General features: G+C 34.5%; 5 protein-coding genes across 11 annotated transcripts in view; 1 reads left to right on the forward strand and 4 right to left on the reverse strand.

Moving 5' to 3' along the window:
- Window positions 1-2,088: 2,088 nt before the first annotated feature.
- LOC124435715 lies at window positions 2,089-3,599 on the reverse strand. The gene has a single exon (XM_046985688.1). It carries the CDS (start codon window positions 3,458-3,460, stop codon window positions 2,933-2,935), a length of 528 nt encoding a protein of 175 aa, XP_046841644.1. The 5' UTR covers window positions 3,461-3,599; the 3' UTR covers window positions 2,089-2,932.
- A 164-nt stretch (window positions 3,600-3,763) lies between these two features.
- On the reverse strand, window positions 3,764-7,087 carry LOC124435712 (tRNA dimethylallyltransferase-like). The gene is made up of 3 exons (XM_046985685.1): window positions 4,973-7,087; window positions 4,258-4,612; window positions 3,764-3,995 (listed from the first exon to the last, which is right to left on the reverse strand). Exon 1 carries the CDS (start codon window positions 6,900-6,902, stop codon window positions 5,520-5,522), a length of 1,383 nt encoding a protein of 460 aa, XP_046841641.1. The 5' UTR covers window positions 6,903-7,087; the 3' UTR covers window positions 3,764-3,995; window positions 4,258-4,612; window positions 4,973-5,519.
- Window positions 3,898-5,269, reverse strand: LOC124435274 (protein FAM92A-like). The gene is made up of 3 exons (XM_046985210.1): window positions 5,105-5,269; window positions 4,258-4,612; window positions 3,898-3,995 (listed from the first exon to the last, which is right to left on the reverse strand). The coding sequence occupies exons 1-3, from the start codon at window positions 5,267-5,269 to the stop codon at window positions 3,898-3,900; spliced, it is 618 nt and encodes a 205-aa protein (XP_046841166.1).
- A 104-nt stretch (window positions 7,088-7,191) lies between the features above and the next one.
- LOC124433820 lies at window positions 7,192-15,457 on the forward strand. 4 transcript variants are annotated; one of them, XM_046983613.1, is made up of 8 exons: window positions 7,192-7,597; window positions 7,704-7,779; window positions 8,659-10,349; window positions 10,455-10,579; window positions 11,031-11,097; window positions 13,823-13,890; window positions 14,381-14,456; window positions 14,573-15,457. In XM_046983613.1, exons 1-4 carry the CDS (start codon window positions 7,425-7,427, stop codon window positions 10,534-10,536), a joined length of 2,022 nt encoding a protein of 673 aa, XP_046839569.1. In that variant the 5' UTR covers window positions 7,192-7,424; the 3' UTR covers window positions 10,537-10,579; window positions 11,031-11,097; window positions 13,823-13,890; window positions 14,381-14,456; window positions 14,573-15,457. The 4 variants fall into 4 exon arrangements, with proteins under 4 accessions (XP_046839569.1, XP_046839568.1, XP_046839571.1 ...); XM_046983612.1 differs by having other exon boundaries at window positions 13,823-14,456; XM_046983615.1 differs by lacking the exons at window positions 13,823-13,890; window positions 14,381-14,456; window positions 14,573-15,457 and adding an exon at window positions 13,133-13,198.
- The window catches only part of LOC124433818 (nitric oxide synthase, brain-like), a 34,991-nt gene continuing 29,605 nt past the window's right edge, over window positions 10,627-16,012 (reverse strand). For all 4 annotated transcript variants that reach the window (XM_046983608.1, XM_046983611.1, XM_046983609.1 and 1 more), the window contains exons 20-34: window positions 15,455-15,593; window positions 15,036-15,114; window positions 14,728-14,912; window positions 14,378-14,514; window positions 14,255-14,299; window positions 14,042-14,167; window positions 13,799-13,883; window positions 13,428-13,515; window positions 13,139-13,284; window positions 12,044-12,204; window positions 11,484-11,609; window positions 11,278-11,343; window positions 11,106-11,181; window positions 10,901-10,934; window positions 10,627-10,822 (exon numbers count right to left, since the gene is read on the reverse strand). In XM_046983608.1, the coding sequence (XP_046839564.1) occupies window positions 10,909-10,934; window positions 11,106-11,181; window positions 11,278-11,343; window positions 11,484-11,609; window positions 12,044-12,204; window positions 13,139-13,284; window positions 13,428-13,515; window positions 13,799-13,883; window positions 14,042-14,167; window positions 14,255-14,299; window positions 14,378-14,514; window positions 14,728-14,912; window positions 15,036-15,114; window positions 15,455-15,593 (1,485 nt within the window). In that variant the 3' untranslated portion in view covers window positions 10,627-10,822; window positions 10,901-10,908. The remainder of the gene's footprint in view (window positions 10,823-10,900; window positions 10,935-11,105; window positions 11,182-11,277; window positions 11,344-11,483; window positions 11,610-12,043; window positions 12,205-13,138; window positions 13,285-13,427; window positions 13,516-13,798; window positions 13,884-14,041; window positions 14,168-14,254; window positions 14,300-14,377; window positions 14,515-14,727; window positions 14,913-15,035; window positions 15,115-15,454; window positions 15,594-16,012) is intronic.

A 16,012-nucleotide genomic window follows, 5' to 3' on the forward strand; every position in this document is an offset into this window, starting at 1 on the left:
CACCTTATTTTTAGCTATCTAGAACAATGATCAATGCCTGGTATATTGATGCCAGAATATCAATGGCTATGTTTTTACAGGTTTATTCAGAATTTTTTCGTTCACTTAAAAAGTTGGTTGTCAACAACGCCTCACATAATTTAAGGAAAATACTAAATAACTTCTACAATATTTATATGAATTAGTTTTTTTTTGTTATCTGCTATGAATTGATCCACCCCATTTCATGTAATAGGAGCTTCGCTACATACTTTTTAGCAGAGTTGATGCTGGAGCACACAATACTGTAATTTTCATGCATTAGAAAAAAAACAACTAAATGCAGCTACAGATAGTTTGAGCTGGAAAGTTGAAAGTCACTGAAACAGTTTACACGTATACCTATCTGTTTTGCAGCACATGATAGTAAATTTCTTGTGTTCACAACTCGTGTTTCATTTAAAAGAGAAAATCTAACGTACCTTTAATATTTTGAGAAGCAGTGATAGACAGTTTCAAAAATGCGTCTCGTGATTCAAACCATGCAGTTGAGACGGATTTACCGTAGCAATTTGGTTAAAATTGGCCAAGCTGCGTTTATATCCGTTGTAGCTTTATGTATGTAATATTATTTGTGTCCCTCGAAACGTTTAACAGCCAGATCATGCTGTGGACAGTGCTCTGCTGCTTTGAAAATCACTTCGCTTTGCTAGTTAAATCAGCTATAGAATATTAAAATCCCGTTTTTCATGTTCAGCATCTGCTTCAAGAAATTGCTTTCATAATTAATTTTCAATTCGTGTGACACCGTTTGCCTACTAATTTCTGTAACTCGGTTTCGTAATCAAAACTTTAAAGAAAGTTATCATATCTACGTTTGCTCAGCTAGCTATATTTTTTTCTTAACTATTTAAAACACTTTTGTGATTGTTCAATACATGAAGCATACATCATAGTTATTTCTTGTTTCAATTTTGAGAGCACCATTGTCCATGGGGTATTATTAGCATTTATATTGAACTTTTTCTTTACTATATTAAAACATAGTTTTTCTAATTCATAAATCTCATTTTTGAACTTAATGCCTTCATCTCATTAATCGTATATAGCATACATATATTGTTTAATTTGTCGTTAGTTTGTTTTGTTGTTTTGTCCACTTTTTATAATGCATTTTAAACTTTTCGTTCCCGTTCTATTTTTGTCTTTTTAGTGTGGTATGAAAATTTAAACGAATATGTATCACTCGCACAGATTTTTAAAGTTGGGATTGTCCTTATGTTTTCTCGTCTCAGCAATTCTTCCATTCAAAGCTCTTTTTCACGCATTTGGCTATTTAAAGATCCCAAAGCAGACATATAGATAAAAACTGTAAAGTAAACATTACCGGTGCGATGGCGATCTACGTGTTATATTTCAAAGGGTCGTTGCATGCTTCATAACTTTGTCAACTTTGTGTTACGAGGATATTACTTTATTACCTGAACTTGTCAGTCAAGAACAGAAAAATGCCGAACCTTTCCTTTGCGTTACTAAGATCCTTTGCAATCGCGCTGTAAAATGCGTAATATTGACAGTTCTTCGTATGTTGTTGATGTTCGGGTATGAATAACTTTTTTTTGGTCTCTTTTAATAAGCAATAGCAATTAAACTCTTGATAACTATGACTTCGATATCCGGACAAAATGGAAATGGGCCAGGAAAAGAACAGACATTTTATTCATGAGAAATTATCCATTACATCATGCGCTGCGAAGTAATGTTACTGAATTAGTCACACGTTTATCGAGCAGATTTTAAATGAGCACAACGAGACAAGCAAAAATTATTCATTCCGTAACCCACGATTCGACAAGTTATTGTTGAGAGCTTTCACATCTAGTATGGTTCATGTTATTCATTCACTTTTTGTTTAAATAATTATTCTTGGATAGATTTACCTTTCAAAGTTGTTCGTAAATAGTAAAATTGAGCATTTTGGCAAATTTGATGCAAAAAAACGTGACTTTTATCGCAAACCTGTTTTAAAAACACCTGCTTCTGTTGATTGCTTTGGTTGTGTTTTAGATAGATAATGCATCGATGTCAAAATTATAGCCTCATATTGTCTTACAGTGATACGTCAGTGTTTACTCATCTTTTGAAAATTACAGTTTTCAATTACACATAAGTTAGCTAAAGTCTTTTATGCTTCCGTTTTCCTCGCGTGGAACTTTTCTGGTTGCATTTGCCTCAGTTAACCTAAAATGCACCGTAGATGTTCATTTTTCGTCCACTTATATACAAGTGTTTATGAGAAGAAAGCTGGCATTGTATTGCCTATCTTTATTCATCAATGATAAATGTACGATAAGAAATGAGTGAAAGGCAAAGTTAAATTCATTCACTCAATAACAGTCTTCGATCCTCTGCGGTCGTAAAATCGGTATGTTGACTTGACGTACGAAGGATAAGCTCTCGTTGTCATTTAGCCCTTGCAAAATCGCAGCATTACCTTTTCGACATCTGAAACGTCTGTCGGAAGTAAATTTCACGGTATTCACCAATCGCACTCTTGTGACTTCTGTGTTAGCTGAAGGTTGTTAAGCTCATCAATATATGTAAGTTTGCTCCACTTATGTACTTTGATAAGCCGAATCTTTGTACCTGTTTCTCATTTCCATCAATGTTTCCTTACGTTTAATTGCGTGGACTCAGTGCCTCCAGAGAATCAGCGCAATTTAGTTAGAAAACCTTCAGAGGTAACTAAGAACAAAAGATTTTACAGATACAATTAAGATTAGCTTGCGTTAAAACTGAAAAATGTTTGAATGCCTTATGTATGGCATGTTTTCTGCTGATAATCATGGCACCACTGATTCTAATAATATCCCTGTACAAGCAGCCTACCCAATTCTGTATGTAAGAGAGTGCTACCAATATTGCACTAAAAGCACCATAACTGTATATCAGATCATGTTAAATGTGACAATGCTTCCTCTGTTCGTTGTTTCTTGTACGCTTCAAGAGCTTTTTTGGGGGGAATGAGCGAGTCATTAACCCCCACTCTTCGTTTGCGCTTTACCATTGTCGTTGGTTTGAAATGATCGTTTTCTTCGTTTCTCTCCCACTTGCTTTTTGAATTCTTTTGTTTGAAAAATCTACGTGTGTTTTCACTGCGCTGAAATATAGTCATGTCCCTAGATGAATCGTAATTGTTTCCTTCACTCAACTTTACGTGTTTTTCGAGAATTTCCAGTTTTTCCTCATCTTTTACTTTGAACGGATTGAAAAATACTGAAGCTGTGTTTAATTTTGTCGGGGAACTAGTCAATTTCGGTGTATTTTTCAGCATGTCTGGCAGATGCAGTTTTTCCTGATAATCATGTGTTTTAATAGGATATTTTTGATCGTCCTTTTCCTCTGTTTTGTTTTCTAATGACGATTCAGTACAGCTTTCGTCTTCGCTTTCACCGCCGTAATCAGCAACAAGACCCGCCATGTTTGTTTACATTTTTGTATTGAGGGAAACGTCATGTAGTTGAAACATTTAGGCTATTGTAAGATGCATGGCAGATTGTGCTGTAATATTTTTCATCTCTTATCAGTTATCACCCAACCCCTTTACATGTGAATTTAAAAGGGTTGCATCGCAATTACTTGTTGTTCTTAAATGTGCAGCATAACGGAATAAAGGGTCATTAGTAATATATTATGGGTTGACATCCAAATAATATGAATTTTTACCAAATCCGAGTGGTATGGTAACGAAGTAAAAACAAAAAAACGAAACATTGAACAATCATCATAGCCATAAAATAAATATTCAAATAAAATGATGTTCATGTTTACAGCATGATATACAAGCAATTATGACGGTACATTTAAATGGACATGATTGTTCAGTAAGAGGTTGTTCATTTACGTGTCTGTGATTTCTTACTCCATGCTACCTGTAGCACTACTGTCCATTTTGCTGTCACCAAGAGAGGCTTTGCTGTCTTGAACTTCCACCATTGATGATGCTGCAGACACATCTAAATATATAACACAGAAAAAAGAATAATCCTAGCATATACTTAATTTGTTGCACATCTCATTTAGCATTATCAATAAAAATCGAAAAAATTCCAACTTCAAATCATTTCCATTCAACAATGAGAAGCTCGAAATTTGTTGATTCTCATCGTGTTGTAATATCAAAGAATTTTAAAAAGCAGCTTTTAGATGACTGTAGAAACTTATTTCGAGTAAAACAGCACGTGTATTTAAAGCAAGTAAAAATATATTATATCATACCGACATCTCGCAGCATATTATAGCCTTTTGAGTACAACTCTAACGCGTGCGAGTGATAGTTGAGCTCGCTTTTTGTGAAGGAAAGCAACACAGCGCGCAGTTCCGCAATGCGCTGTTTATCAAATGATTCCAGCTCCTCTGTGAGCGCCTGAAACGCTTTTTCGGTTTCCAAAACCGAGGCGAGGAGCGAAGAGTGAGCTCTAGCAAACTTTTGATTATCAGTTGGTTCCGATTCTTTGATTTTCTTGAAATATTTCTCTTTACGATACTCTTCCTTGCGTGTTTTCATGGCATGGTCTATGTTGAACGATGCTTGCTTGCATCGACAACGAGACAGAGACAATTCTCCAATAACCTTCATAAAATTAACATCGTGTCACAACTCGCAATTAATTTTATCATTTATGCGCAGCGCCGCGGCAGATCAAGCTTTAAATTCCCAAGTAAGCAAAATACATTATGTGTCGTACAAATTTAAAGGCCACGGAATAACTGCCATTGGAAAAAAATAGAATACTCGGTTATACACATTTGACCTGTATCGTTCAAAGTGCCAGAACAAATTTTAAAAAAATTCTGTAAATTCAGAAATGGGATCGTCCCAGTTCTACTCACTTTGCTATTGAAATTTCCAACTTAATACGTGGCTAAAATATAATATTAGTGCAAATATGTTTAAATTTATGTGAGAAAATGCATGAAACAAATATTCTACCTTATCGTAAATCATTGACACATGCTTGTTTTTGTACTCGCCAACATCGACTAAAATATTTGAAAATTTCTCCAAGGTATTTTTGAATTTTCCATTTTCTGCCAACACGATCTTCCCGATACTGCTACTCACTTCGTCGTTGCGTTTTCTGCTCTTCCTCAAGCTCTCCGAGTATCGTTCTATGTTTTTTTTCAACATGGATATTTCTTTCTCGAGTTTTTTTATGTTAACTTGTTGTGTAAGTATCAATTCATCGTATTTTTCATTTTTGCTTGTTGCTTTTATCTTTTCACTCATACTTGTTTAACTAAGTTGAGGCAATGTATCGAGTTAGAAATTATTCATCTCGAAAGCGCTTTATAGCTATGAACTGTTGAAACGAATGTGAATAGGACAAGCTCTTGCACACTTCCAATTTTCAGTTGTGACGCAACATAATTTGCAACTAATCTATTTTATGGACACTGATCTATACATTGCACCAAAATCGTTAAATTAATTAGAACTATATTTGCACACGAAGTTTCACGGATAATTTATTTGACCATCACAATTCATTCTCAGCGAGCACTTTATTTTTTTTCGTCTGGAGCTTCTTATGATGTCGATGAGACTTGGAGTGTTGATGAGCTTCCCAAGATCTGTTTCCAATAATTATTCTGTTGTTGCATACCTCACAGACATGATTTGCATGTTTGGCTTTTATATCTACAACAACACGCTCTAAAGGAGCGTGGTTTACTTTATCCCCATGACGAAAACAGTTAACAATATCCACAGCTTTCCCTAGGACATTGTCCTCCCACATTTCAAGATTGGTCGCGTCCAAACCATAAACATCCGGTGAGGAGTTAGAAGGACGACCCAAGAATCTGTTTTTCACCCACCTCACTTGCCTTCGTGCGTACCGACGCGTCGCACTTTTCATGTCATCCACGCATTTTTGAAACAAAACTGGATCTTGTTCAGCTCTTTCGTAACCTAATTCCAAAAATTTACGGAACTCCTTAAAGCCAATACTCTGCAGAATACCAATGCTGCTATCAGCCATTTCAGTTTTCCAAGAAACGTAAAAGTCAACCAGCTCTTCCACAAGGCCCATTTCAATCATTTTGTCTACTCTTGCATCTAATCTTTTATCAAGGGTCTCAAAAGCGCACTGCAACCACAGAACACAAACGTTGTTGAATCTCATGGGCCCACTATAATTAGTTGAGCCCTTTAGAGAATGTTGTTGAGCTAATAACTCGCTGTGTCTCATGCCTGAACGCTGATACACTTGAAGACTTCGTTTTATCTTTCTTATATCATTTGGGTGCAATATTTTCGCCATTTCTGGATCAATACTCGCGAGCTCCTTGTGCAACAGCAAGTTGTTTTCGCAGATTTTTTTATCTTCATGTACACCTTCTTTAGAATTGCTTTCATCGACGTTCAGATTTAGAATTCCACTGTGAGATCCTCCAGCGTGATCTGTGTTCGCGTTACAGGGTGAATTATCTTCGTTCAGTTCATCGTTCCTAAATATTGAGTTGATATGTTCATTGGATTTCTCCAATTCGTTGATTAGTTGATCCCACAACAGAGATTCAATATAATAATTCGTGCCGCCTACAATTACTGGGATTTTTTTTCGCCTATGCAAATCAGCTATTGTTTCCAATGCTGTAGCTTGAAATTTCACTACGGAATATATGTCGTTCGGTTTAACGAAATCGAGCAAATGATGTTTAACTTGAGCCTGTTCTTCTTTTGTCACCTTATTTGTCACAATATCAAGTCCTTCGTAAACTTGCATCGAATCTGCACTTATTATTTCACCTCCAATTTGACGGCCAATTTCGATTGAAAGTTTGGATTTTCCTGTTCCCGTACAGCCAAGGATGATAATTAGCAACGGTTCATTTTCCCTGCTATTTTCTCTTTCCATTTCTCTCACAAAAGTATATCGGAATTATACTGAAAAGTGGTGATTTGCTAAGTTTTTGTGCACTGAAATTTTATTTCGACCTCTCCAATTATTATATTGTAAGCTTAATTTTCAATTCTGACAAAAAAACTGAGCGTAGGACAGTTATCTGCTACCATTGATTTCTTTTAAAATTGAACGGTTTTGAAAACAAACATGGCGGCGACTAGGAAATTTTGGAAGAAAAACTTCCACTTCAAAAACTATTTTTATCATTCACTTCATGATTTCTTTCACTTGAATGCACTATGCCATTTCAATGAATGAGAATTTATATGACATAATGGATTGCTCAAATTTATTTCAAAATTTTTTAGTTGTGTATTACCATTCTTAGCGATGAATCATGAAAACAATCTTACAAAACATGCTGTGTCAGCGCTTTACCAAACATACCAAACTGAAACATAAGGATTTTAAGCCTCGTGCTTTATGTCGTGATCCTCGTGGAGTCGTGGATCGCCGAAAGTAATTTATCCTGACATGGAACTCAGTGGCAAAAGAAAACGTGCCAATTTGAGTTTGAAAAGCTTAAAGAAACCTGCCATAAGCAATGCAGTTAATGGAAATTTCACAACGTACGTATCAAATAATGAAAATTCTTATGTTCATGGTGAGGAACCGCCATTAAATACGAATGAAACTACTGAAAACAGGTATGCACAGAATGATTCATGGATTCCTAATGTACAATTTTTGTCAATAATAGCTACATCAAAAAATTGTTGATTTTTTAAATAAGCCACTGCCTGATTCTTCCAGGAAGAAGCTGCTTGACCTGATGCCAATTTTTCCAAGTTGGCAGGAGGTGTCCCACCTTCCACTCAGTTCTCTATTCGTAAGTATTTGCAGAATTCTCCAAGAACAAATCTATGCATTGTAATTAGTTGCATAGCCAGCCTGCAAATTTTTTTATGCTTCATGAATATGCATGTTGTGTATTAAACACCATTTAAAACCTGGAGGTCACTTTGCACTTTAAATTTGATGAGTTACAAAATAACCATGAATCTTGTCATTGTAAAAAGTTGCACAAGTAAGAGCATTAGTATGATATGTTGATGTTCGGTGATAACCCAATTTTTTGTTGTTTTGATCTTTGATGAAAGATGTTTATTGTGTTTGCACAAGCTTATGGAAACTAAGGAAACCTATAGGAAAACTTGAGAGAAGATCAGTGGAAGCTTGAGACCGAAGCTCAACGGTTGCACCTGCTCAAGAGTTCTCTCACAAACATCTGAGACGTTTGCATAAGCCAGTGCAAACATGAATAACCAATTTTATTTCTTTTATGAAACAGCAAAATTGTGAAACAGATAAATTTAAGTTAAATGCATTTTCCTCTAGCATGTAGTCATGATTGATTTGAAAGTTATCTTTAATTGTTTTAATGGAGCTCAGATCAGTTTGCACAGCCTAATGCAAGCTCAGCTTGTTCAGAGAAACTGGCATGTTTAGTGCCAAATATATTATGCATTGCAGTGTGCCAAGCAATGTGTGTATCAGCAAATTCAGGCAGTGACTGAGCTTTCTAATAAGTATAGGTAAGTTGTTTCGAGCAATTTGCTGCTTAGCATAGAATGCAAAATCTGGCACAAATTGAGCAAAAAACTGCTAAATCAAATTTCCTTGAAGTGGTAATAGTTATGTGTATTTGGTGTGTAGCAAATGAGTCAGAACATGATATCTAGTTTGGAATTATATCAATACTTTGTAGATAACCTCTGTAGAACCTAAAAATGATCTTAAAGAGGATATTAAGGAGAAAGCATCAAACGAGAAGTCAAAAAATGACTATAAAGATCTTCCGAAAGTTAGTTCTCACTTCTTATCTCATAAGTTCAAGGCGGACGTTCTTACGTTGAGTCGTAGAGACTTTGATGAAAGTGGATACGATAAAATGCGTAATGATACGCCTCGTGAAATAAGTAGAGAGTTTGAAATCTTCGATGAAGAGTTGACCATGGAAATGTTGAATGATGATTTTAATGAAGGAATTGTTGTTGAAAAATGTTGTGATACTAAGAAAGATGATAATAGTAAAAACAAAAGACAAGATCGTCGTATTGATGAATTAAAAAAATCACCTGTTGAGGACAACAGTCATTTCGCCTTGGAAATGCAAGATATAGATTTCGATGAGGAAATTCTTGTTGATATGGATAATGAACCATTGAACATTAAATTTAATCTTAAAAATTACAGTCAGAGAAACAGACAGCTCCCTCAGGCAGATTTATTGCTGAAGAAAGATTATTCTCTCGATGGAAAACAAGTAGATGCTGTCGCTCAAAATTACATTTGTAAGAGCGAAGAAAAATTCGAAGTTATTGATCTCACCGATGTTTCTGACTCCTCTAAGGATTCAAAGAAAAGAGGATTTGAGAAACGTAAAATGGAGAATGCTGCTGTGAAAGATGATGGAACTGGAGGAACGAAAAACATTTTTCATTTCAGTTTCAATAACAGCAATCCCAAGATGAATATCGCATGTGATAATGAAAATCTTAGTGATTGTAGAAAAATTGTGTCAAAGAATTGCATCGATGCTTTTGACGGAAAGAGATCGGTAAATTTAAAGGAAAGTTCAAAAATATCTAACGAATCGACTTCAGAAAAGCGCAATCGACAGATAAATACTGAACGTTTTTATCGTGTTAAACCACAAAGAAATAAATCTTCCAAAAATGATTGGTTTAAGAAGAGTCATCCTGAAAAGAGCAAAGATAAAAGTGTTTTTAAACAAGAAACTGTAGATGTAACGTGTTTACGGAATCCCCTTGGTGAAGAAATACATAGACGCGGGGACTTAAAAAGGCTTTATGATCACACCACAGAATCTGAGGGCTCTTCATCTCGCTACGAAGGAAGAAAGAATTTTTTTAATTCAACCCTTGGAAAGAGCAGTCAAACAAGTAAATATTTCGATGTCATAAATAAGCGAGACAGAACTGATGATTCCTTTGTGCGGAAAGATACATTTACAGATAAATGTGGGTTATTAGGATCAAACAAGGACCATTTTGAATTAGACGATGGTCTCGATGAGCTTCTAGCTAAGAGTTTTCAATATGATTGGGATTGTGATGAATTTGCTAGTGCACAAGAGAATAACAGTTGTTCCAAATACACAAAAGAAATAGAATTTAAAGATGATAGCATAAGAAAGGCTATATTTAAACATGATATACATGACAAAGCATTGACAATGTCTTCTAATGAAATCGGGTCGCCAATAATTCCATTCAAACAAAATTCACTCAAAATAAAAGATTACAAAGTCTCTTCTTCTAAGGAACGTAAAAGAAAATTGCATACATTAGATGAACATTTAAACAACGATGACCACATTAACACCATAAAAACAGTTACGGAATGTCCGTTTTGTGGGCAAGGATTTGATACCAGGTAGGGCATAGACAATTTAATCGTAGAAGTCGGTTATTTTTCTCGATTTCTTAGAAACCGCTTTGTTGAAATTAATCGTCATTTCAATGCACCCAAAACTTATAGGCTCGCTAAGAGGGATATTGATGAACATATAAGATTTTGCTGCACAAAAACTATTGGTAATGACGATGGGTTAAGTTGGTAGACGATATCCATGTGTGCTCGATGTTGTGGCCAACGATGAAGTGGTAAGTTATGGTAAAGGCCATTTCATTGATATGGACAATAGATACTATTCAGCATGCTATGTCATTGTGTATTTCACTTTTTTAATGATATAAGTATTATAACTACAAGAATTTCCTAAAAACATGAAATTGTTTCCGATATCTTTCTATATTGGACTCCAAACTGTCACATTTTTTAAGGCTCAGTTCTGCTAACGTTTTCAACCATTGCTCATCGATCAACTTGTTCAAAGTCGGACTGTGCTAAAATATGTAAAATATAAGTTTTGTAAATCATTATTTTTGAAAAGTGTAAATGTAAATATATTGATATATGCTCACTTTGGTTTTTAACTTGAGGAAATTTTTCCACGATCTACAATAAAATTGCCAAATAATTGATACACCACTAAACTGATTTTGAAAATATATCTTAATCTCTCCATTAAATAATGTTATTTATTATTTTTAGATTCGAGTGTACATGAAGCCTCATAATTAAAGCTTCATGTTTCCTGTTGTCTCTTTTTCTTGAAAAGGTACTTACTTTGTCTTGCTTTATCTGTCGTTTCCTTTGTTCGTAATGTTATTCCAAATATGTCTTCGTGATAAACTCCATTGTTCTGTAGTTATAGCAGTGTATTGTGTATAAATTGACTTAGAAAAAACATGCAGACTTTCAAGATCATATTTTAAATTCCAGCAGCTAAATATGTTACCTTCATATTACCAACAAAGTCTTTCGTGTTTTTGTTTTGTTTTGTACCTTCCTGTTGAAGTGCATGCTGTTCGAATAGAGGACAAAATTTTACTTCTTATTTTTTGTGTACATTATTCACGAGCATTCACAGTACTAATGATAATAATCTAGTCTATAACAAATGCAATATTAGTAAAACAAAGAAGCAATGTTAGTTTAGTTTACCTCAAGTGATGTGTGAACATCATTTGCCATTGAAACATCCCCACAAACGTAGAAATGCCCCCTCTTGTTTACTAACATATCATAAATTTCGACGACATTTTGTTTTATTAGATCCTGAACATAGGTCTACAAGAGAAATATAAGAAATGCCTTTTATAGAAATATGTCTTGTTCGATTACATTTCTGCTTGTTTCGATGACAGTCAGACATACTTTAAAACGCAATGAAATCTAGGTGTAGGGGTATTATTCAAGAGATAATGCCAGGAGTAGGCCGACGTTTCATATATACAAATTCTGTCTTAAGATTTGTATTTGAAAATAGTATATTGTGTTTGCTGAAAATTACTGTTATATATTGACAGCGAGTTACTTTCGTGTATGGAGTGGTGCAATTTTGAGATAAGGAAATTGGATAACGTAACATCTACGAGAGAAACTTTCCAATAACAATTATAACAATATGTATATAAAACATTGACGAAAAATTAAGGCATGGGTAGCTAGTGATCAAATTCAAAGTTTTGATTTTCCCTTTTTGTATTGTAATGGAAAATTACCTTAGGAATATTTGGCTCTCTTGAGAATGCCGTATAAACGTTATCTAATCCTCCTTCTTTCATTGCATGATTTGTCTCATTCTTATAAATATTATCATGTTGTGCCATTCGACATCCAAAATATAAGCTCATTGGTCCCCACGTTTGACCAAGACTAGTTCCTTTGTCGAAAATGTAAATGATAAATATACAATAACATAGTCATGTTGTCGTTTTAAGTATTTAAACAAAAAAGGCGAAACCTATTAATGTTTTTTAAGTTCAGAGTGCTAAGGCAGTTATTTATTTAAGAATATCATGATGCTTTTATCAAAATAGATTTTCTGTTTCTTATTAACCATTCTCCTGTGCAACGTATGAAAACAAATAATAGATACATATATATATATGCATTTACAATCGTTTCATACTTGATTTATGCATGCAATAGTTGTAAAACTGTTATTGCATAAGATCTTTAAGATAAAAGCTTCCGTCATATCATGAGGTAAATTTAATAATGTTTTTTTTTAATGACAATAAACATGGCGTCCATGTGAACCACCAATTACTTAGAACATCCAATAATAATACGTTTCTTTGTTTAAAATACTTTATATGTACTTCAAAAACGATTTCATGAACAATAACAATCAAAACCTAATTGTCGCCCACCAACGCGGTATGGTCACGTGTACATTAGTGTACTCATGCTACACCTTACTTAACAAATTGTAACCACAGTATAGAGAACATACAGTAGGGCCACTCTATTAAATTTTTTTGTGCCACGCATATCTTATTACGCATGCTATAACCATACTGGCAGCTAGTAAATTGCATTGTGTGACCAATAGGATTGACGATATAGCAAAGGGCAGCCAGTAAACTAATTAAATATACAGCAGCCAGTTGTATAGCGAAGTGGTCCTACTGTATATTCCTATACTGTGTCGTAACAAATACGTATGATTTACTCATGTACTATACAACTTTCATACTGTATGGTATCTAGAGAAATGAAGAATGTGGGTCTAGAGTAGACTATAGCAAAGCTAATCAATTTCCGAACTGTGTTCTTACGCTTTTTAAAATATTGGTATTTTGTAGACTTACGTTGGTGCTTTCCTTTGTCTATTATTTTGTTGTTCCTGTCAAACATTCGTTGCTGCCAAAAACTGCGGAATGGTGCAATACCAGTACCTGGTCCCACCATAATTACCGGCAATGATGTATCTTCGGGCATATGAAAAGAATGCGCACTAAAAAAGCAGCAAACAAAAACACTTAGTTAAAGATGCAATTAGCTGTGAGTCATTCGAAATTTAAGGTTAATTAGTTTTCGCGAAATGATTCATGAAGCCCAAGATTAATATATATTTGCAAGCCATAGTGATGTACTTACTGTCTAATTGAGCAGGGTATTATGTCACCAGGTTTTAAACTCTCCAACCAAGTGGAACACACTCCATTATGAATCGAGCCTTTTCCGTCTGTTTCAAAATTTATTAGATTTACTATTTATACTTCGTTTAACGAAAGTCAAAATTAGTTTGTTTAAATTCCCAAATATTGCATCATTTCCTATTATTTTCTGATCGATATTAAGCATGTTTCTGCCATCAAAATTTCAAAATACGCTACTAGTTTTCATTATGTCTAAAAATGGGAAAACGGTTGTGTCTGCTATGTTTATGACTTTCACAAAAATTTGCATAAAATTCTCATAATCTTTTACTATTTTTTATGAAATACACGCCATGTATACAAACTTACTTTCTTTCTTGAATCTTACAACAGCTACTGTCGCATGAATCTCGTCTGGATAGACTTGGGGTGACGATGAAATGGAGTAGAATCTCTGAAAGGTGCGAAATGACTTGACATTGTACTTATATGCCATTAATTGTACACGCGTCATTCAAAAAAGGGCCTGAATTCGAGTTTTCGATGACCTGAGAAGTTTGGATTTTATTGCTTTTTTTGACGTGCACAAGTAAACACCAACATATAACTTACGGGTTGCAGTCGAGGTAGTTGGGTCAGCAAAAGTGCTGCTGGTACTTTAAGGGATGAAAAATCTTGAATGACTTCAACGATATTTTTGTTTTTATGATATTTCCATTCTTCGTATTCGGATTCTCCCTGGGAGAAGTCAAACAAATGGTGGACAGATTGCATGCTTTTGTTGAATCATGTGATAATCATGTTTTGTTTTTGTTATATTGTTACCTTTCCTAAAATTTCCAGTTCTTTTTTTTCGGCTTCATTAGAGGTCTATTTAACAATGCCATACAATGTCTAATTTTAAAGAGGACAATGCAAAAACAAATCTATCTTTCATATTGTGCTTACCAGCGTGGAGAGATAGGTTAAAATTTGTGGCGATGGTGTAGAAGTAATGTCGATGTATCTCGAAAAGGCTTCTCTTAAGGTAAAGGGATTTGGAAGTGAGCTCATCATACACCATTTTGTTGTCTTACCAAACGGTCCTATATATCAAATAAATTGCCTTTTTACATTTATATAATGACACAGTACATTTTGCAGGGAAATATATTGATGGTATTCATGACATCTTTACATGGTCGCACACCAAGGATCAATCAAGAAATAATAAGATAAACAAGCCAAGTTGTTTACTTTTTTCCAAGATTATTCTATTCATCATTACTTCATGTTGTATAAACATTGTAGATGTTTACCTGATTCCTCTCTACATGTCTGCATGGTGAGCGCTTTGTCAGGTTGCGGTGCGTTGTGTAGTTTATTGAGCAGCGTGCTTACAAGTTTTACGTTATTGGCAGGAAATATAGAAACGTGATCGCCTGGTTTGAATGACATATTTTTCTCTCCGTTTGTATTGATTTTCACCAAAAGTGTGGCACGGCTAGTGATAAAAGAAAATGAAGTTATTGGTCTGCACAAGTGCTGATGACAAACGAGCTTTAAAAGACTCTAAAGTTGGTTGCTTATCCAGTTTACTTCTAATTGTTTCAATAATTTACTCTACCTTGCATCGCCGGACTGCAGATTAATTTGTTCAATCAATTTACATGGGTGAATTGTTCCACGATAAAGATCACTCAGGCCTTTGGAGGATAGGGAAAATAATGGATGAATAAATAACCGAGTTAAGCGTGGTTGGTATATCTGAGAGTGGTTAAAATATCGATAGAATTATAATAAAAAAGACCTTTAGTCCACCCAATAATCTCATAAACATATCATGATGTGGATTTAGATGAAACAGACAATGTAAACGTGCTCTTGAAAGACCCTTTTCTAATTCTTGTATTTTGTTCTTTCAAGCTTGAGTTAAGATAAAGTTATCCTTTGTACTCCCCAACAAGTCGTATTGTCTCACACGCCTACTTTCCTATGTACAATTTTGACGAATGTCTTCTTACTAGAAAAGAGTTGTTTACTTACTGACACAGAGTTCCGCTGGTTTTTCCTTTGAATGAACAAACTTAAATTTATCTGGTGACCATTTAGCAGAAATGGTGTCCAAGGATGTGGAGGAAGATGTCATGTTAGTATCCTCAATACAAAATGTTTCGCATGCGGCCTATATGTTACAAAAAGTTTTTGTTGTGTCCAACAAATTTCTCTAAATGGCCGGATTTCTATTGGTTTCTCTTATGTTGTTTCTTTCTTTATTATGAAATTGTATTGTTATTTCTGAGTTCTGCAGAATCTTCGTTAATTGCTTTTTTTGGAAATAAAATATAATCAAGACATATGCAGGGCAGGCAACTACAGTATCAATAAATGATGTACTGAGGCGGACACTACATTCGTTCTAATCCTTGTGGTACACTGTGGTTATTGCTGTTATCTTTACACTCCCGTACAACAATGTTTGCTTCAACTATACTTAATAATGTTATAGAAGAGTGATATATTTATGATTAAAATATATGACTTTGAAAAGGAAGAAAATGCTCAAGTTGAAGAGAAAAACTACCAAAATCAATATCAAAGAAA

Source organism: Xenia sp. Carnegie-2017, unplaced genomic scaffold, assembly GCF_021976095.1.
Source record: "Xenia sp. Carnegie-2017 unplaced genomic scaffold, XeniaSp_v1 HiC_scaffold_14, whole genome shotgun sequence".
Taxonomy (NCBI): domain Eukaryota; kingdom Metazoa; phylum Cnidaria; class Anthozoa; order Malacalcyonacea; family Xeniidae; genus Xenia; species Xenia sp. Carnegie-2017.